The 21,110-nt window shown below is 55.5% G+C and overlaps 1 protein-coding gene across 1 annotated transcript; it reads right to left on the bottom strand.

The window, feature by feature from the left end:
* Window positions 1-715: 715 nt before the first annotated feature.
* NECTIN1 (nectin cell adhesion molecule 1) lies at window positions 716-20,822 on the bottom strand (the record flags this gene model as incomplete). Its single annotated transcript, XM_079707843.1, has 6 exons — window positions 716-1,263; window positions 10,823-10,974; window positions 12,684-12,801; window positions 13,219-13,521; window positions 14,057-14,407; window positions 20,762-20,822. The coding sequence occupies 6 exons, from the start codon at window positions 20,820-20,822 to the stop codon at window positions 716-718; spliced, it is 1,533 nt and encodes a 510-aa protein (XP_079563969.1).
* Between the last annotated feature and the right edge of the window lie 288 nt (window positions 20,823-21,110).

Genomic DNA, 21,110 nt, shown 5'->3' with positions numbered 1-21,110 from the left:
CTATGTGGGGAGCAGACTGGGTAAAGAGGAGGGACACACCAGAGCTGGGCCACCTTAACTCCCTGGAGGCCAATGAGGAAAAAAACTGTAAAACTAACCTTGCCAGGAAAATACACTGCCCAAGGCCTCAGGTGGAGACCTCAGCTTGATTCACTTAACAAACAAAGACAACCCTGGGTGCTTCGGAAAAGCCACCCCCCTCCCCTACCCCTTGGGCGCAATGGCTGCCTAGACCGGGGGTCCGAACTCATGGTGGGATGGGGGAGGGGTTGCCGGGTTCCCTCTTCCAGGGAAAAAGGAGCAGCATCTGGGGTTGGCGGCAGGGGGCTTCTCCTCTTGGAGCCCCTTCGGCCCTACACCCGCAGAGAGAGGACACAGACAAATTCCAGTGTTGGGGGCAGGGGAGGGCTGGCTCCCCAAACCCCGGAGGGACATCTAGGTACACAAGACAGGACTAGGGCTCCCTGCGGAGGGAGGCAGGTGGGGTCAGGGGAGGAAAGGTACCAGCAACACCAAAGCCACAGTGAACACACACCATGGGGGAGGGTGGTCGGGGCAGGGAGGAAGTCAAAACAAAGCCAGGTCACGTGCCCTGGGCTCCCAGGTACCCCGAGCAGCTGGGTGAGTCTCTGCCGAGCTCCTGGGGCAGTGGACGGTGGGGGGCGGGCAGGGGGCGTGCGGGTGTGGGCTTGGGGCAGGGGCTCTGCAGACGGGGCTACACGTACCACTCCTTCTTGGAAATGAAAGACCCGTCGTTCTGAGAAACCATGTTTTCCGCCAAGTCCAGCTGCTCAGGGTCGTACTGGTAGCCCAGAGTCCGGTCCCCGTAGCAGCCGTCCTGACGGGCCTCCGCCTCATCCACCGTGAAGTAGGGCCGCTTGGAGTCCTCGTCGTATTTGGGGTGAGGGCCGCCCACCTTGCGCTCGCCCCCTCCGCCGTCCTCCTCCTCTTCCTCCTCGTAGCTGCTGCCGCCCAGGGGGCCGGCTTTCTTCTCGTCGTCCGAGTCCTCAGGGTACTGCAGGTTCTGGGCCATGGGCGGGTGGTGCTGGGGGATGCCGGCCTTGCTGTAGCCATTGCCGTACACGTGCTTCTTGGTGCTGTAGTCACCCTTGAAGGTGTGACGGCGCCGGCGCAGGGCCAGCACGATCCCGCCGACCACAATGAGCACCAGCAGGATGCTCCCCACCACGCCCCCAATGATGGCCGTGGGCACTGGCCCGGCGCGCCGCCCGTGTTCGGGAGGAGACGGGGTGTAGGGGAACTCTGGGTGAGGAAGAGAGATGGAGGGGGACAGTGTCAGTGTCTGTTCCTGGGGAGTCAGCAGGGGTGGCAGGGGAGGGAAAGCCAGGAAGTGGGCCCAAGGCCAGCTCCAGTTCCGAAGGCCCCCCCAGCACCCCACCCATCCAGGAGCCCCACGCTGCAGCGTGGGTAGCTGGGGCCAGGGAGAGGCAGAGACAGCCTCGTAGCCCCAGAGCCCCCACGCTGACTTTCTCCTTGGATGTGGAGCCAGCCCACCCATGACCCAGGGTCCAGTAGACGCCAGTCACCGCCATGACACCCCGTGAAGTAAGTATGCTATTAATTTCCCTCCAGCACACGGAGAGACGGGGCTTAGAGAGGTCAAATAACTTGTCCGAGGCCATCAGCCAATGACGCATCGTTGATTCTCTTGCACCGAAAGCCTGTGCAAATGTCACTGCGCCCCAGCACCGCACATTGGCTTCTGAGACTCGGAGCCTGGAGCAGACCGGGTGCCCCACGCCTGATTTCATCTGCTCCAAGGTGCTGGCCCCGTAGATGCCCTGTGAGTGCCAGACGCCCGGGCTGTGGTTCTTGGCTGCAGTCTGGCCCTGCAGGGCAGGGTGGGGGCCAGGGTGCAGCCAAGTTGGGCTATGAGCATAAGACGCTCAGTATGGCTGTGCAGAAAGGGAGTGTGAGAGTACGTGAGTAGCAAAGATGACAAGTATACACAAGCGAGCACGCGTGCCGGCATACACCCTTGTTGCCACGACCGGCCCACACACGTGCTGATGTGATGAACGCGTGTGTACAAATAGGTACACACTGAGGACACAGCAGAAACAAGGAGGCAGAAAAGGTGAAAAGAGAAAGGAAGTGGGTGGGCGGGGAGAGAAGGCTGGGCGGGTGTCTGTCTGCCAGTGGGGCTGGGCCAGAGGCCCAAGGGGTCCCCAGGTGAGGCTGAGGGAGGCGGTTCCCAGCACCACCACAGGGTGGCACCGGAGACCACGGCTGGCCCTGGATAGGAGGAGCCGGTGGGCAGGTCCAGGGCAGGCCTGGAGGGCTGACCTCGGCTGCTCTCAGCCCTCCTCTCTTCAGGCCAAGGGAGGCGGTCAATCTGGGCGTATGTTCTGGCCTTTGGGAATCTGTTTCTGCCAGCTCACTCCCCGATTCAGCATCACTCACTCCGTGGGAATCCTGTTCCTCCTATGAGACCAGTCCCTCCTCCCAGAGGTGGAGCCGGTCTGCTGTGTGAGCCTGTGGGGTGCTGTCTGCAGCGGGAGCAGGGCAAGGATTCTAGAAGAGAAGAGGAAGGGCCTTCCACGAGTTCGGGCTGGAAGGGCTAATGAAAACACGGGGGCCGAAGAAGGGAGACGATTTGCCTGCGTCGCATGGCTGAGCTGGGACCACCCAGAGGCTCCTGCTCGGGCCTCTCCACGGGCGGGAGTTGGCAGAGAGAAGCACAACCACTGGGGACTCAGCTTCCCACTTGTCACCACTGTGTACTCAGTGCAGGTCACCGAGTGGCTGCCCAATAAATATTTATTGAATATTTGTCCTCACCGCCCACTTCCAGAACAGTCTTCCTGAACCTCAAGCGTCTTCTCCTGGTTCACCAGGTCCCATCTGTTTACCGCCCTGAAAAGGGCTGCACACTTGCTCCCCGCGAGGTGGGAGATGTTGCCACAAGAAATGCCCAAGAGGCAGCTGGCAGGAACATAGCCGCCTCTGTACTTTGAACCTGCCGGCTCCCTCTTCAGTTCTTACCCTGTACCTGCGTGCTCTCTCCTCTTGCCACCTGCCTCCTCACCGCTCCATCCACCCACCCACCCATCCACTCAGCAAACATGTACCGAGCATCCATCTATTTCGCTAGTCACAGGATACAAGGAACTCACAGCCCAGCTGAGGAACCAAATGACACTCTTAGGCAAAGCAGCACGTGGACATCAAGGGCGCTGGCTGATAAGGGCTTCAGGAGTGCAGTGCAGCAAAGACCTGTGGCCTGGAGTTTGAAAAGGTTTCTTGGGGGAGAGAAGACTTAGGCCAAGCCTTGAAAGATGACTAAGACTTGGAGAGGCCAGCAGAATAAGAAAGGCGTCAGGTGGAGGAACCTGCCCTTCCTCTCTGACGTTTCCTTTGCCTTCCAATAAATACAAGGAGTCCTTGACCCTCAGCTTTCTTTTTGGAGCCTTCTGTCCACAGACTGCACTGCTGGGCCTTCTCTCTGCTCCAGCCGCCTGGCTGGGGTCTCCATCTTTGGACCTTACCCTCTGCTTTCTGTCCTAGGGACAGACCTGGCCTCAGTGTCATGAGTTACCTTGATCCTGCTGGCTCTCCAAACCATCTCGGGTAGCTAGCTCTCCCCCAGCTCTGGGGCTTTATCTCCAAAGGCCTCTGGGACAGCAGTTCCCAAGCTGTGGCCACGGAACCTCAAGCCATTGGCTCAGAGGGCTGGCAAAAATATTGGGGTCAAACGCTTTGGGAAACGTCGGTGGAGACAAAGCATCAGAGCCCTTTCATCTTCTCATGCACGCTGTGAGCTGTAAGAGGAACACACAGTGTTTCCCAGCCTACTGGAACACAAACCCCACCCTCCTGACTCAAGGACCATTCACAGGAGAAGTATTTGGGGACACACTTTGAACACTCTTCTATCTGGCACAACCTCACTTGGAATTCTCTCCACCCACTCAAGGCCCATCCCTCCCACCACGTTTCACCGTCTTCCCTCCAGACCCACTCCACTCAACACCACAGCTCCACCACCATTTGTCTGCTCTTCCAGTTTAGAATCTTATTTATCTTTGACTCTTCCTTCTCCATCTCTTGGGTCAAAATCTGCCACCAAATCTTGTTGACTTTTCCTATTCAATAGCTTCTCACTTGACACCAGGTTTTACTTTTATAGTAGATCCGTGAATCTCCCACCTTCATTTGGTCTCTGCCCCACCTTTAGTCACTCCATCCACAGCCACCAGGTTAATTTTCACTGTGTAGACACTACCACTCCCTTTCTCAAAAGACTAGCAATGACTTCCCCATTGCCTGTTGGACCACGTTAGTCTGGTCTTCAAAGCTTCCATCACGCAACTTGATCTTGGGTCTGGCCAACTCACCGTTCTTGCTGTCCAAGTAGATTCTTTTTCTTTAAATTTATTTATTTACTTATTTATTTTGGGCTGTGTTGGGTCTTCGTTTCTGTGCGAGGGCTTTCTCTAGTTGTGGCGAGCGGGGGCCACTCTTCATCGCGGTGTGCGGGCCTCTCACTATCGCGGCCTCTCTTGTTGCGGAGCACAGGCTCCAGACGTGCAGGCTCAGTAGTTGTGGCTCACGGGCCCAGTTGCTCTGCGGCACGTTGGATCTTCCCAGACCAGGGCTTGAACCCGTGTCCCCTGCATTGGCAGGCGGATTCTCAACCACTGCGCCACCAGGGAAGCCCCCAAGTAGATTCTTTACTGCAGACCTTTGCTCATGCTGTTTCCCCTGCCAGGAATGCCCTTCCTCGTCTCCTTCTGCCTATTTCAGGGCTTGGGCCCCTTCTTTGTGCAGCCTTCTCTTCTCCAGCTCACACTTCTCTTTCTCTTTAGAATGTTTACATACCAGTGGTCTGCAGCTTTCATTCTGGTATAAACAATAGCTTACTCCATTTCGTTAATCATATACTGACATATTACAATAAGGCCTGATAGAACAACCTGCAGTAAATGCAAATTAGGATCTACCATGATTGGCTCTGGTCCTCCTGCCAGTGTTCAAGTGGCTAAAGTTCTTTTCTTCTGCAGGAACAGGGAGAGGGGTTGAGGAAGTGACAGTGTCATGATAATTTGGGGCCGACTCAATTCAGTGTGTTCCAGTTGTGTACAACATTAGTTCAACTATATTTACTTTTATGCTTTCTGTAGCAACAGAGACCCAAGGAGAAGTAAATCCCTCCTACATTTCACTTGACTAGACTGAATTTTTTGGGCCCCACTAATCACAGTATGGTAGAGTTTACCGTATTGCCTGTTTCACGAGAGTGGCTGCTGTCCCAACTAGTCTGTAAATTCGAATTCAAAGTAAATCTCGAACTTGACCTCTTCTCACCATCTCCATCACTACTACCCTGATCCCAGCCACTGTCCTCTCTCCCCTGGATTGCTGCAATAGCTGCCTAACTGGCTTCCCCAATTCCACTCCTTTCCTGTACAGGCTATTCTCAACATGGCAGCCACAAAGATCCTGCTAAATCTGAGAGCTGAAAATGCTCTACATGATCTGTGCCTCTGCCTTCATCTCTTGCTTTCCTCCCAGCTCGCTCCACTCCCAGCTTCCTCAGGGCCTTTGCACTGGCGGCTCTGCGCCCTGGAAAGCTCCTCCCCACCCGGTGTCCCATGCTCACTGCCTCAACGCCTTTGGGGCTTGGCTCCAACTTCTCATGGAGGTCACCTTCTCACCAAGGCCTCCCCTGACTACCTTATCGAAAATCACAGCTCACGAACTCCCACCCCCAGCACTGTGAACCCCTCACCTTGCTTTTTTTTTTTCCTTATCACCTTCAAAATGACAACATAATTTTTCAAACGTATTTTATCTGTTATTTGTTGTCTGTCCTCCTGTGCTAAAGCGTAAGCTCCACGGGGACAGGGACTTTGGCTCATTGACGTACCCCCCGCCACCTAGACGGCCTGGCACGTGGCCAGAGTTCAAGAACATTTGGTGAATGAATTCTACAAAGGCAAGGCCATGTCTCAGAGGCGAGCCTCTGGGTCTCTTTCCTCTCTAGGGCCTTCTGTTTACCTTTTCCCCACCTGAGTCCTAAGTATGTTTACTCTTCCCTGGAGATTTTTGGGACCAAAGGGAACCCTGGTTATTTTGTCTACTTTAGGGCCAGCCTGCCTAGAGGCAGAAGACCGGTTAAGATGACCTTCCAGCAACACAGACTTGTGTGGAGATGCCAAGTGAGGGTGCAGGAGGAGTGCACGTGGGGACCTAACTCATTTGTAAGCAGAGGTGGCTGTCTGGTGTGGAACGGAGCGCCCTCCCCTTCCACCCCTCCAGCTGTCACATTCAGCCAGTAGCTCCTGTCTTTGTGCCAGTAGCAGAGCCTCAAAGGCCGCAGCTGGTGGGAGAGAAGAGCTGGGCCGTGGGGTCGTCTGCGCTTCCTGGTGGGGGACCAGCCGGCTCCCCTCACTTCCTCTTACGAAGCGGGCAGCCCAGCCCCATTGCTGAAGGCTTGCAGCCTCCCCTCGGGGATGGCAGGCTGGCTGGGACCCTGGGGCAGTGGAGGCTCCGCATTCCTTTGGGGTCGGGGGTCTCCTGACTGAGGTGGGTGGGCTAGTACGGGGGCTTTGGATGGATCGGAGGTGGAGTGAGGGTTAGGGTTTAGTCTGGCTCTAGGATCCAGAGGAGGTTTGGGGTCAAAGAGAATGTTCGGGCGTCACAAACTAACGCCTGCTGCTTCCGCAGGCAGGAGGCAGGCAGGCAGTGCTCTGGCACCAGAAGCCTAGGCCGGGAAGCTGTGAGAACTACACCTCCCAGGGTGCAGTGCTGCGGGCCCAGGGAGGGGGGAAGGCCTGAGGTCAAGCTCTGGGAAGCCCTTCTCCTGCTCCTGCAGCTGCAGCAGCCGTGCACTGCGCAGACCAGCGGGCAGGGCCTCATCGCGGTGGAGGGGAACTGAATCCTCCCAGGGGTGTGGACGCAGCTGCCTCCCCACAGGCTCCTCAGTGCTGCCGCGGGCGGCCCGGAGGCGGCCACATTTGCCCACAGCACAGCTGCGGGCCCCTTCTGCACACTCAGCACGCAGACATCGCTCGCCTGCTTGCCTGTGCACGTTGACACGCTCAGAGGCACACGCCCACACTCACGCCCGGGCACGCACGCTCGCAGGCTCACACAGCCCTCCCTTCCAGATGGACCTCCAAGCCCCACCAACCCTTGGTCTGAAGGACTCCCGGCCTAAAGCGCAGACCCTGTTGCCTTCACCCCCGATGGCTGAGCCGGCTCAGCGCTGGAAATGGAAACCGGGGACACCCTGCACCCCGGTGGCCTTCCTGCCCGGCTCCTGGGAGTGCCCTGGACACTCTTCTCTGGACAAACCCATCCCAGGGGCAGATGCTGCCTTCTCTGGCCTCTTTAGTCTGGTCAAGGCCATACCCTCGCAGCCCGCCCGGCCCTCAGCGTTGCCCCCAGGGGGAGGACGGAGGGCAGCTCACAGGTCTGTTTTGTGACTAGGGGCCAACCCCATGAAACCGCCCCTGGGAAATGGGCTTCTCTGCGGGCCCGGGCCCCGTGAAGTGTATCCGCAAATTCCGGTGGTGCTGTCAGTTGCACGGCCACAGCCTGGACCTGTCGTTTCCCTCTAGAAAAACACTCACTGTATATACAGCCCCTTACTGGTCCCCCAGGCGCCATCCACACAGCCTCCCAGGCGCTCAGTCTCGACCGCCCTCCTTGCCACGCTGCTGCTTTCGGAGGCCGCCCGGGGCCAAGAGAGAGGAAGCTCTGCCCCCTCGGCCCCAGCCATTCTCCTCTCACACACTTCCTCCATCGCCGCTCACCCACCACTCATCCTTGGAGGAACAAATCAAACGCCACCTCCTCTGGGATCTGCGATCCCAAGAAGCCTGTGCCAAAGTGTGTCTGTGCAGGTGGTGCAGCGGCCCTGTGCACGCGTGCCCTGCACACACGTGTGTCTCTGGCACGCACCCTGCTGCATGCCTTCCTCTGCCCTGCTCTTCATTTCCCTCACCAGATGCGCCCAGGACAAAGCTATTACCTGTACGATGGCCAGAATGAAAAATTAAATTTCCACTTATCCATCTCGTTCATGCATTCCCTCCAGACCAGCGGGGCTTGGAGCACAGGGCATGGCTGTGCCCCCTGGAGACCAGCCGATGCGGGAGGAAGGCTGGTGGGGTTGGTGGCTGCGCGGAAATTGCCCGTGAGTACGAGAGCGAACAGAGCGAACAGCTCTGAAAAGGCTCAGGCCGCCTGGCTGAGTCTTCCTAAGGGGGCTGAGAGACCTTCCCTCGGGACGGCCAGTGAAACAGCTCCTGGGCCCATCAGTGATTCAGGGAGCATCACACTTCCCTGGCTCCTGCCTAACTGGGCTGTCAACGACAGAGTGCCCTTACGCAAGGCCCTTCTCACCACCCATGTGTGTGGCTTTGGTGACCACCCCCATCCCGCTCTGTATTTGGGGAGCACGCGAGGACACGCTGCATGCCTCTTCCAGCTGGAGCCCTGGGCGGCCCCGGCCCACCTTCTCCCCAAGGCCATCTAGGCCTGACCACAGACCCCACTGAGGGCACCACTGGAGCAAACACGCCCAAGGAGGTGGCTCACCTCCACGCTGGTTTCCCTTCCTTCCTTCCCTCTCTTTTCCCAGCCTGGGCCTGGGAAGTTGCTCCCTTTCCTTCCTCCCTGCTCCTGGACCTGCTGTGTCTGCCTGATGAGCAGTCCTGCACTCACGGTGGACCTGCATTCTCCTGGGCTTTGGGGGAAGGGAGGCCCTGACTTTCCTGTCCCGGCCCTGCCTGTGGGGTAGGGCAGTACCACTTAGCCCCGTAAGCTTAGTGGGCCTCTGGCCGGTCCGCTCATGCCGGGCAGTAGGATCAATGGGAGGTCATTGCTCCCGGGTTTCTTGGCCTCCGCCCCTGATTTCCCAATCAGCAGTTTCCCCAGAGAGCCTGAGTGGTGGAGGGGGATGCAGTGGTGGCGTTGGTGCTCCACTGCTGGGTGAAGGTATTCCCATGCACGAAGTCCACGCTGTGTGCTAGGCCGTGGTATACGGATTTGGCGTGATCACAAGAAGCCTGAGGTAAGTATGATGATCTCTGTATTACAGACTAGGAAGCTGAGGCTCAGAGGGGTGAAGGCCACACAGCCAGGAAGAGCCAGTATGTGAACACATTCAGGCCAAGTCTATGCTCACATGACCTGCATCCCCTCAGGTGGTCATGCTCCCTTATGACATGGTTCACCCTCCTGTGCCACGCGGCCAGAGCTCAGGCGCCTAGGAGGCTCTTACTGAGCTTTGCTCAGACTTTCTCCAGGGGGTGAGAAGTGTGTGACAGTGGCCTTACCATCCTTGCCAACTTGTGGGAACCCCCAGACCCTAGAGTGGGGGAGGGGCTGTCTCAGCTTTCCCCAGGCTCCACCTCTGACACTTCTTTTTTTTTGGGGGGGGTGTTAAGTAGAAAATAATAGCTCTATCGCTTTGCCAGGCAAAGGGGGACACAGCGGGCTCATGCCTTGAAAACTGTGTGTTCCCTCTGACATTTCTACCACCTTAACCAGTCTGAGAGCCAAGAGCAGGGAGTTGAAGAAAAGAGCAAGTGACAAGTGACCCCACTCTCCTCCCAACTCTGGTGACAGAGGTGACAGAACAGCCCCGAGGACAGATAGGTGCAGCCCTTGGACAGCTTTGGGCTGTTTTATCAGCAGCTGTGCCTTGAATGTACCCACAGGTGAGGTCTCCCACTTATGAGAAACAGGCTCAGAGCTAATGAATCCTCAGGACTTGCCCAAGCTCTGTGCATAGAGCCAGGAACCACCGCCCAACTTCCAATATCCTTGAACCTAGCTCAACATGTCCCTGAGGTCACTTCCGGTTCAGCTCAGTAGCAGCATGATGTCACTTCCTGTCCTAGGAGGGTCTTTCTGTCACTTTCTCACCTTGGAACTAGCTCAGATACAGGGTTAAAGACACCCTGGTTGCGAAGTTGTGATGGTAGTTTACCCCGCTATTGGCTTGTTTTGATTTTTCCATTAATAATGATAATGACAGAGACAAGATAGTAACCATAGAACATGAGCCATTTATTGACACACTGGTCTGTGCTAGGTACTTGGCCTACGTTATATAAATTCTGACAACAAGCCTTCAAGGCATGTCATATTGTGCCCGTTTTACAGATGAGGGCTTGTCCAGCTGTCTGACACGGAAGCCCATGCTCCTTTCACGTTCCATGTGATGTCTCCCCCAGAACATCCCAGCCCCTGTGTTCCCTTTGCTCTAAGAGGTCAGGAGGCTGAGTGTCCCTCCCATCTGCCCTGAGAGAGAAAAATGCAGGGAAAATAGCAATTCAGTTGCAGGGCACACAAACCACCATGGCTTTGGGCTCTATCCTGGCTTTCCCTCTGTATCTTTGCTTGAGGTAAGCCTCGCCCTCCAGCCCACACAGGTTTCCTGAACTGCAGGAGCAAAGCTCGGCGGAGATGAGCTCCTTCCACAAGCCTACCCCACCAAGGCAGCATCACAGGTGTGTTGTCAGCGACCCATGGGCAGGCTCTAACCACGCCCACCCCCACAACAGCATTGCTGTAAACAGCACTTCCTTCCTCCCTCCTGGAGCCTCCCTCCTGCCCCTCTCTGACTGGAGGTGGGGGGGTCACCCTGTCTCACACACAACCTTCACAGAGGAAAGAGAAAAGCAAAGCAAGACCAATGGCCAGAGCTCAAGGGAGAACCAGAGAAGCAGGGAGAGGAGACGCAAATTTCCTACAGTGACACAGCCCATAGGTGGCAGATGCTGGCAGTGGAGGAGGCAGTGGGCGCAGAGAGGCGGGAGTGGCAGGGAAGGCTGCAGCTTCCTACCTGTGATATTGACCTCCACCTGGCCTGAGCGGGTGCCGATGGGGTTGGTGGCCTCACAGACGTAGGTTCCTGCCAGGCTGTAGTTGATAGGTCCCCTGAAGAAGAGAGTTCTGTTCTGGGCCTCCACACCCTTGGGGAGGGAGCCATTCAGCCTGCAGGGATTGGGAGACAAGGCAGAGGGTTATGACCCTCCAGCCCCAAGAAGCTGCCCCTGTGTCACCCACCTGACTTCAACACCATCAGCCCTTTGGCTGAGTTAATAGGCAGCATCTGTCTCAGAAGGGGTAAAAACAATAAAAAACAACAATCATCTCTTGCATTTGGCAGTTTTGTATCATTCAGTGTTTCACATTTGCTCATCACAGCACTGACATGCAGACAGGACAGGTAGATACTGGTTCCACTTAACAGAAGAGAAACAAGGTTCAAGGCCAAGGAAACACAGCTAGAAAGCGACAGTTGGAGTTCTAGCCAGAGCTTTGGACTCTTGGCACAGTGCTCTTTCCACCACACTGGTTCCTGGTAGTTGGTCCTTGGTTTCCTGGGTAGCTGGTTAATAGTCTGGGGTCCTAACCCCAAATCTACTAAAGCTGCACTACTGGGGTCATGGCCTAGAATTTTTTTTTTTTTTTTTTTTTTGCGGTACGTGGGCCTCTCACTGTTGTGGCCTCTCCCGTTGCAGAGCACAGGCTCCGGACACGCATGCTTAGCGGCCATGGCTCACGGGCCCAGCTGCTCCGCGGCACGTGGGATCTTCCCGGACCGGGGCACGAACCCGTGTCCCCTGCATCGGCAGGTGGACTCTCAACCACTGCGCCACCAGGGAAGCCCCATGGCCTAGAATTTTAACAAGCTACTCAGGTAACGAGATGTGACCCATGTTTAGGAATTATGTTCCATTTCACCATCTTATTTTCTTGCTGGGCATGTCACAGGTCTTTTTCACAGGGGGAGAGTCCTAGAAGGTTCCTGAACACAAGAGACCTTTTCCTTCCTCCTGATCCTCCATGCTACAAAACTATTATTCTGTTGGACCCGGAGCTGAAATTGGCAAGCAGGCCCTGCCCACTCGCACCTTCAGAACTACTTCTGGTTCCAGGAAGTGGATGGTAACAAACAGCTAAGGTATGTCAGTGCCTTCTACTCACTAGAAAAAGAATGTAGACACGATCTGGGCAGCCGTATTCTGGCTACCCATGTCAACCTGCTTCTTAGCTTCCCCACGCCCCTGTCTTTCTGCTTTTTGTGTGTTCCATCCAGCTCTTCTCTGGGAGAAGCCTTGGCTCAGGCCATCAGAGCTGGCTGGGGGTGGGGGGTGAGACTAGACCGTTTGAGGTCCAGGCCCCAAGACCACGAAGCCAAGAATGGGAGGATGGGCCTTGGGATGAGCACTCTATGAACACAGGCATCCTGGGCTGACGGCTGCCTCTTCCCTGAGAGCCTGGGGGTGCTGGAGAGAAGGAAGAGGAACAAAGAAAGATCTGGGATGCTCCAGAAAGCCAGCTTCCCTGGGGACACCTCGATAAAAATAAATAGTGGGGGCTGGGGTGGGAGTGACTCAAACTGAATCACCACAACATTCTTTATTAGGGAGCAGAAGGAAGGCAGATCACGAGGGAAGCCCCCCTGGCAGAATGGTTTGTCCCACAGACCCTGATGCTGTCAAACAAGGGGGTGTATGTGTGTGTGTGTGTGTGTGTGTGTGCGTGTCTCTCATGGCCCCTCTCCCCTTCTCACCGAGCAACCTGAGCCTAGACCTTCATTTCCTCTCTGCCCAAGGTTTCTGGAGGTGGGGTGCGTGGGCCTCCCTGTGACCAGCAAGGTTCCTGGCAAAGCGACCAGCCAGCCCCGCAGCACTTACGTGGTCCAGTGGTACTCGGTGGCTGGGGGGTTGGCATCAGCTTTGCACTTGAGCTTCACATCCATCCGCTGCAGGTACCAGTTCCCATCAAACCCCTCGATGGTCACCTCGGGCTCGTCTGTGGGATAAGGGGTGATGTTTGAAAAGGGTGAGGTCAGGAGAGCAGAACTTGGGTGAGGGAGGCTCTGATGGGGAAGGGATGGAAGGGGAAGTGACATGGGAACAGCAGGAGGAGGGGGAAGAATGACAGGGAGGGTGGAGGTCACGGACCCTCGGAGCAGAAGTAGCAGGGGAACGAGGAAGGGGGAAAGAGAGGGTGGGCAAAGGGGGAAGAGGAGGGGAGGACAAAGCACCCCCAGAAAGAGAGAGGGAGGAGGAAGGAAAAGAGGAAGGATAAGGGGGTGAGGGAAGGAGGGGTGGGGAGAGTGATGAGAGGTGAGAAGCAAAGGAGGGAGGGCCGGTGAGGGCGGGGGTGGTGTGAGGGGACCGCGGCCGCCCTGGGAGACCCAGCCCTCCGACACTCCGCCCCGCTCACACTGCACATTGAGGGTGAGGCTTTCCCGGAAGCGGTCCATGTGGTAGTTGACGATGCAGGCCAGGGACTGCTGGTGGGCTTTCCGGCTGGGCACCAGGCGGTAGCGGCTGATGACGGTCACCGTGCCGTTGGGGTTCCGGATCTCCTGGTACTCCGCCTCACCCTTCAGCCGCGTTTCCCAGGACACCACACTGGGAGGCTTCCCATTGGCCGAGGTGCAGGTGGCCACCAGGACCTTGTCATCCTGCCCCTTCCTGGCTCGAAGCACTGCCTGGGTGCCCTCTATCCAGTTGGTGGGTTTGGCTGCGGGGAACCAGAGAGAGCCGTGAGTCTGGCTCTGTTGCCTCATCAAGGACACAGGCCAGGAGGGCAGGTACCTGCCAGGCTTGCTTCAGGTCACCCTGGCCATCCATGCCTCTCAGCTATGCTTCACCAAAGCCCCTCCCAGCACTTCTCACAGGGACCTCTTCGGGTCTAACCCACAGCCTTCCTGCTCTAGTCTTTGTATCCCCTTTTGTCAAGTGGAAGTCTTCTTGGAGTCCTGCTGTGCTCAAGCGGCTCTCTTCCTTACCATGGCGTCTGCCTGCTTCCTGGCCACCTGGAAAGTGCCCCACGGTGGGGCTCCAACCTGAATACTGATCCTCAGCTCTGTCCACAGCGAAGGCCCAGCCCCCATCCCTAGTGAACTGAGACAGCCTGGTTCGAAGGGACCAGAAGTGCCACGTCCAGAGCACGGGAGCATGCCGACCCAAGGAGAGCATCTGGGGCCACTGAAGATGGCCAAGCCCCCAGGCCACAGGCCCCACCCAAGCAGAGAGGAGTGGTCAGGTCAGCTTACCCATCACAGTGAGGTTGAGCTGGCTCTCTCGATTGCCGGCAGGGAAGGTGGCAAACTCGCAGATGTAGACGCCCTCATCCTCCAGCTCCAGGCGGGAGAGGCGAATGGTGCCATCTGTGAAGGAGGGCCGTAGGAACTCCACGCGCTCGCGGTAGGGGGCCAGCACCGAGACGCCCATGGCCGGGTTGTAGATGGCCACGTTCTGCTTGGAGCCATTGGTGGCCTTCTGCCACGTGACCTGGGTGATCTTCACGCCGGGCAGCGGGTTGGCGAAGCTGCAGTGCAGCACCACGTCCGTGCCGATGAAACCATACATGGAGTCGTTCACCTGGACCACCTGGGTGTGGGCGCCTGGTCGAGGGAGATGGCAGAGGGCGGTCAGGGACAGCCACAGCCCCCGCCCCAACTCCCTGTGCGCTGGTCTTCTATTTTCCAGTAGTCATTATTTTAAAAATTCTGACTCTAAAATAATAATTGCTTGTTATAGAAACACTGTTGTGGGCAATACTTAAAATTCCGAGAGGAAAATGACAACAACCCATGGTCCCACGACTCAAACATATCACTGATCATCTGATAGGAAGTGTTCTCTTTTACGTCCTTCTCTATATATCCAGGTAACCATCTGTTTTTTTTTTTTTAAACAAAATCAGAACCATACCGTAATCTGTTCCATAAACTGTCTTTTCACTTAGTGATATATCATCAGTGTTGCTCCATGGCAGTAAATATCCGTCCACACCCTTATTTTTGATGAGGGTTGAATGTGCTGCTTTTTGAGCAGGGGCTCAGCAGAGGAGCCACCAGCTGCTTCACCTTCCTGGGCCTCGGTTCCCTCGTCTGATAAATGGGGCGGATAATCCAGTCCTCTCTAGCTCACAGGTTGCTAGAACCAAATGGTATGACGGATGAGGAAGTGCTGGGGGAGCACCGGGGCCCACAGTGGCCATCCTTATGGCCACCTCCACTGTCTTCTCCCTCAGGAAGGGCTGAGGGCCCGGGCCCTGCGGTGCACTGGCTTGGCCCCTCTTACGCAGCAAGGCAGCTGCACAAGGCTCAGCCTCTCTGGCTCTAACTCGCCTTCACAATCAAGTCTGGATGTCTTAACTTGGCATTTGACGTCCTCATCACCTGGGTCCTGCCTTTCTGTCCACGTCTCTCCATACATGAGGCCTTCCAACCAGGTCAGGCTGGACCCCTCCTCAGAACGTGCCAGATTTCTGTTTCCTTCTCCCTCTTCCCATTTATGTATCAATTTCTGAGTCTATTATCAGCCCTGGAGTCACGTCAATGAGCGATTCAGTCCCAGCCTCCAAGGAGCACAGAGCCGTAGATGCTACATGTCTAGGCGCCTGTTCCTCTGGTTCCCTGGAAGGCCCTGCCCCTTTTCCACCTATGGATGGATATCCCACTCAGGCCGCCTCCTTTGGGAAGCTTCCCTGATCCTCCCAACCCTATTACGGCTCTTTTCTGCCTGGGGATATGGTTGTTTACACCTCTGGCTTCTCCTCTGCCAGACGGTGAGCTCCTCCAGAGCAGCGTCTGTGTCTTTTCCATCCCTGTAGCCCCAGCACCTAGCCCATTATCCAGCACACAGTAGGTGCTCAGTCAATATTTGTGGCCAGACAAATGGCACTGGAAGCCATGAGAGGAGAGATTTCCAAGAGAGAGGGAGTGATCAGTGGCATCGAATGAATGAATAAATTCCCTCTAGTCTCCCTACTGATTTTGCTTTATTCCATCTCAAGTGGCTTCTGTTTGAGCTTTTCCTTAACTCTGAACTTGGCTCAGTCCTTCACTCCAGTGGGCTCGCCCCTGAGCTCTGTCATCAGCCGTCCTTCCATTCTTATTTCACTCAGTTACTTGCCATCAATAACATCAGTGTCAGTCCCTGGACTGACCCAGAGCCCGAGGGATGGCCTAAACATGCCCCCCACTAAGGGAGTCTGCTGCTCCAGACTGGGAACTTGGGGCTTATGCCTGCCTCTGTGTGATGGAGGTGTGAGCAGGCCACACTCTTCTGGAGGGTCCCGAGACCATGGTCAGTGAAGTGTGCTGGCCCCCACGCCTCCCCTCAAGAAGGTACAGGCCAGGTCTCTCCAGGCACTGCGGTATCCCCTGTGCTTGGCACACAGTAGGCACTCAAGACATGCCTGCTGAAGAAGTATAGCTTTGGCCCTCCAAGCTAGGCCCTTGCCACGCTCTGAAAGCTTCCCTGACGGTCCCCTTCTCTATGCCCGCTCACGTCCACACAGCCCTTCAAGGTCCGCCTGGGGTACCACCACCCCACCCCTCCAGCCGTCCCCTTGGCCAGTCTGGGGGGTTCTGACATGGCCCCGGCAGAGAACACTGTGGGCTGGTGGGAGAACCATGCAGGAGACACCCAGCAGGGGGTCAGGAGGGCTGGCTTCTAGCCCGGCTCTGCCTTGAGCTCGCCTTGGCACCTTGGCGGGTCACTTCCCCTTCCCGAGCCCTCTTTTCCTCCCCCGTAAGGGAGCAGGCAGGACTCCACGATGTCAGTGGTCCCTTCTGGCCAGTCTGATTCCCTGAACTGCAGCCCAGCCCAGCTGTGGCCTCACCCCAGACACAGTCCCACAGTGAGGTCAGTGGGCCAGTAAGCCCAGTACTCCTGCTGACTGGCCAGTTGGCAAGCAGCTAAGCCCTAGCCCTTCCAGCAGGGTAAGTGGGTGCTCCCTCCCACACGCCCCAGCCTCTACTCACCAAGCCTGCTGGAGGCTGCCCAGCAGCTGAGAAAATGTGGGTATAATTGGGGAACTTTCACCACACAAAGCCGAGAACAGGAAAAGCCAGTTCGGAAGGCTCGGGCCACGGTGGGGGGGTGGGTAAGGGTGTGGGCACCAGGATCCACCTTGGGATTGGTACCAGGGCACAGTGGGGCCTACAGTGGGACACAGCCCACCAAGCCCGCCGCCAACCCATCTCCTTTCACCCGCTGGGGATGTAGAGACAGGCAGGGTTCAGTGCCTGGAGCACAGGCTGACATTCATTCGCCGCGTCCTCAGCAGTGACCTCACTCTGCAGAGCTGTGAGCCAGGAGGGGAGACGGCTGACTGCGGCCTGGGTGTGGGGAGGAGAGGCTTCTGCAAGGGGCTCAGGTGCCCCAGAAGCCCCCTCTCACCCATCAGCGTCTCACCAGGCTGAGGTGGCCCTCCCCATCCCACGTCTGTTTTGGGGTTGAGGCTGCTGTCTCCTCTCCCAGAAGCAACCCCATGGCAGGCGGGGCAGCGAGGAAGGTGCCTGGGTGCCCGCTCACTGCGCAGTAAGTGGGTTCCCTGGGGTCCTGCCCCTCTGCCCCCGTGATGAGCGGGCAGGCGGGCGGGAGGACCTCTAAGGAGCAGGCAGGTGCATCCTGACACGGGCCTCTCTGCCTACAGCTTACTGTTAGCCTTGTCTGTTATTTCCACTGTAAGCATCTTTGCCGCAGATGACTTTGCCACATTTCTTGCCACATAACTAATTGTCCATAAGGCAATTTTGCCGAAAAAGATAAAATAATAAAATATAAATGAGGGACATTAAAAAGGCCATAATGAAACAGGAGAAATGAGTAACAAAATTAAAAAGACCTTATTGCAAAATACAAAATATTTGAATTTAAAATGTGTGTAGGGACTTCCCTGGTGGTGCAGTGGTTAAGAATCTGCCTGCCGATGCTGGAGACATGGGTTTGATCCCTGGTCCAGGAAGATCCCACATGCCGCGGGGCAACTTAGCCCGTGTGCCACAACTACTGAGCCCACGCGCCACAACTACTAAAGCCCGTGTGCCCTAGGGCCCGTGTGCCGCAACTACTGAGCCTGTGTGCTGCAACTACTGAAGCCCGTGCGCCTAGAGCTTGTGCTCTGCAACAAGAGAAGCCACCGCAGTGAGAAGCCCACACACTGCAACGGAGAGTAGCCCCACCTCACTGCAACCAGAGAAAGCCTGCGCACAGCAATGAAGACCCAGTGCAGCCAAAAATAATAAATAAACAAACAAATAAATAAAATGTATGTAGATGCATGGCAATACCGTGCAAACAACTGATTTTCTTTTGTGGGTTGTACTTGTCTAAGCAGTAAGCACTTGTCTTCCAAGTCTTTCGTTCATATTATTTTATACATTTGTTGATTCGTCTCCTCATTTGATATCCAACTTTTTCTTTTCTGCTAAAATTTCTTCCTTCATTAAGAGAGGTATCAGTTTCCAAACACTAGGGTGCATGTTTGTAACTGAACTTTGTGTTGCGTTGGGAAAGCCTCTGCACTGCTGTGTGTTCTCAGCACATTGTCTTATGTCCATTGATAGACTTTCCAAAAAGTTCTATGGGAAATGTAGGCTCAACTCTGTGCCTTTGAGGCCCTTGGCCTCTTTCTCCTCCAACGTAGTGTGTTTCAAAATACAAAACCGACTCTTGGGGAAAACCATCATCTTGATAAAGCCATCAGTAACGTCACTAACTGGAAGAAACACTAGCGCATCTCAACTAGTTGAAACCAAACTGTCAAACCAAACTGTCAACCAGATATTTTCTCTTTCATGGCAAAATTGCCTCATGGCCAATTAGTTATGTGGCAAAATGTTTGCAGTAAAAATGCTTTTGGTGAAAGCACCTAGAACTGCTGCTGTTAGCAGGGCCGGTGAGGGGACCCTGGCGGGTAGGCATAAGGGAACGCTTGGAGTATGGGGTTTGGGGTCACTGAGGGTGGGGATCCTAGAGTTGTGGAACTGGGGGGGGGGCTGGGAAGACTGGTAAGGGCTGAAGACCCTCCCTTACCTTTCCCCCCACTTTAGGCTTAGGGACCCGGAACCCAATCCACGTGTCTTGGTTGGGGGATGTGGGGGCGAGCGGAGTACGTCCCTCACTGTTTAGATTGGGCAGATTGGGAGGCTTTCAGAGAGCGGGGCACACTCTACCCCAGCGACTCTGACAGCCAGGGTCAGACTGCTGCAGGCACCACCGAAAAGTGAGAAAGGGCTAGTTGAGGGCGGGGACCCAGGAGAAGGGCCCTCTTCTGTGCAGGATGAGGTGGATTATAAGCCTTCTCTGGAAGGCCTGAGAGAAGGGGTGCACTGCAGGGGAGTCCCCTTGGAGACCACACAGTCCCTCTCCTCGGCTGGTCCATGCCTCTCCACCAAGCACTCCAGCCCTGACAGCCCGAAAACTGATGCTTATGTCTCCCCTACCTTGCCCAAGCTCCTCCCACCCTCTGAAGAGAAGGTCACCATCCCCATCAGGCAGTATGGTGGGTTGTGAAGAGCCAGACAGCGTGGGTTTGCATGCCCCCTCTGTCACCTACGAGCTGTGAAAATTTGGGCAGATGACTTAACCTCTCTGTGTCTCAGTTTGCACTGAGGATGCACATCTGTAACATGGGGATTATAATAATACCTACTATAAAAGTTGTTGTAATGATTAAATGAGTAAATGTGAAACTCGAGGACAGCACTGAGCACAAAATTAAATGCTCAGTAAATGTTAGTTGCTATCATCATCATCACCACCATCAACATCACCATCATCACCATCACCATCATCACAATCACCATCATCATCATCATCATTTCTCATTCATGAAGCAGGAGGCCTCCCTTCCCGGCACTTCATTCAACAAATATTTATCGAGCACCTCTCCAGTACTAGGCACTGTACTGTGTGCTTCTAGTCCCCCTCTTCCAGGAAGTCCTTCTGGACTCCTCCTACTTAGCTGACACCTCTATTCATTGCCCAACTGCATATAACATGAATCTGTACCCTTTTTTGTTTCCTGGCATGTGTGTTTAGCATGTTTTCTACTATATCCTCCTGTCTCCAAATAGACTACAAGTCCCTGTGGGAGAGGGAAGGAGCAGGTTTGACATTGGGTTGAGCTGATCATGTCACGGCTGATGCTGGCAGGGTCCAGGGCTTGGAGAGTACTCTACAGACTCTCTCTGGTTCCCCAAGCAGCTAGGGCTGGTCCACAGAAGGTACCATCTCTTCTTCCCCACAGACTCCCTCTTACATGAGAAGCAGAGGCTGTCCCAGATGTGGGAACCAGGACCACCAAAATGGTAGCACAGTGGAGCTCAATGGACCATGCAACTCATCATTTTACAAAGGAGGAGACAAGGGTCCAGAGCAGTTGGGTCACTTGCTCAGGAACACAGAACAGCAGGACTCAGCCCAGTGCTCTTCCTAACCTGCCATAAAAACAGACTCAGGGGGGCTTCCCTGGTGGCACAGTGGTTAAGAGTCTGCCTGCCAATGCAGGGGACACAGGTTCGAGCCCTGATCCGGGAAGATCCCACATGCCGCGGAGCAATTAAGCCCGTGCGCCACAACTACTGAGCCTGAGCTCTAAAGCCCGCGAGCCACAACTACTGAGCCCACGTGCCACAACTACTGAAGCCTGTGTGCCTGGAGCCCGTGCTCTGCAACAAGAGAAGCCACGACAGTGAGAAGCCCGCGCACCGCAACGAAGAGTGGCCCCCTCTCGCTACAACTAGAGAAAGCCCGCACACAGCAACAAAGACCCAACACAGCCAAAAATAAATAAATAAATAAATAAATAAACAGATAGACTCAGATTCTCAATCTAACGCTCCAGGGCCTCATTCTGGGTGGTGTCCCTCCTGTGTAATCTCAGTGCCTCCATTGCTCCTTTGGAGAAATGGCACAAAAATACCAGTTAAAATACTGCATCCACAGTGCCTGCGGGCTACCTGCGCTGGGCTTGGCGGGCAGGGGGGTCAAGGGGCTGGGGGCCAGGGATGGAGCCCCCATTGAAGTCCAGTGACTACGTGTCAGGTGCAAGGTCAGAAACAGGGACTTTTGGGAGCCCAGGTGGAGGGCACCTGCAGGAGGCTGCTATGTACAGAGCAGGAAAAAGCCAGGGCGGTGGGGAGTGAGGGTGAAGAGATACACTGGGACCTGTGTCCTTGGCAGAGGGGTTCTTTTTTTTTTTCTCTCCAGTTTTCTTATTCTTTTTTTAAATGCTATTCTAATTAATTAATTAATTAATTATTTTTGTCTGTGTCTGGTCTTAGTTGTGGCACGCAGGATCTTCGCTTG

The sequence above is a fragment of the Hyperoodon ampullatus genome, assembly GCF_949752795.1.
Source record: "Hyperoodon ampullatus genome assembly, chromosome: 7".
Classification (NCBI taxonomy): domain Eukaryota; kingdom Metazoa; phylum Chordata; class Mammalia; order Artiodactyla; family Ziphiidae; genus Hyperoodon; species Hyperoodon ampullatus.
This window is presented reverse-complemented; position numbering and strand designations above follow the sequence as displayed.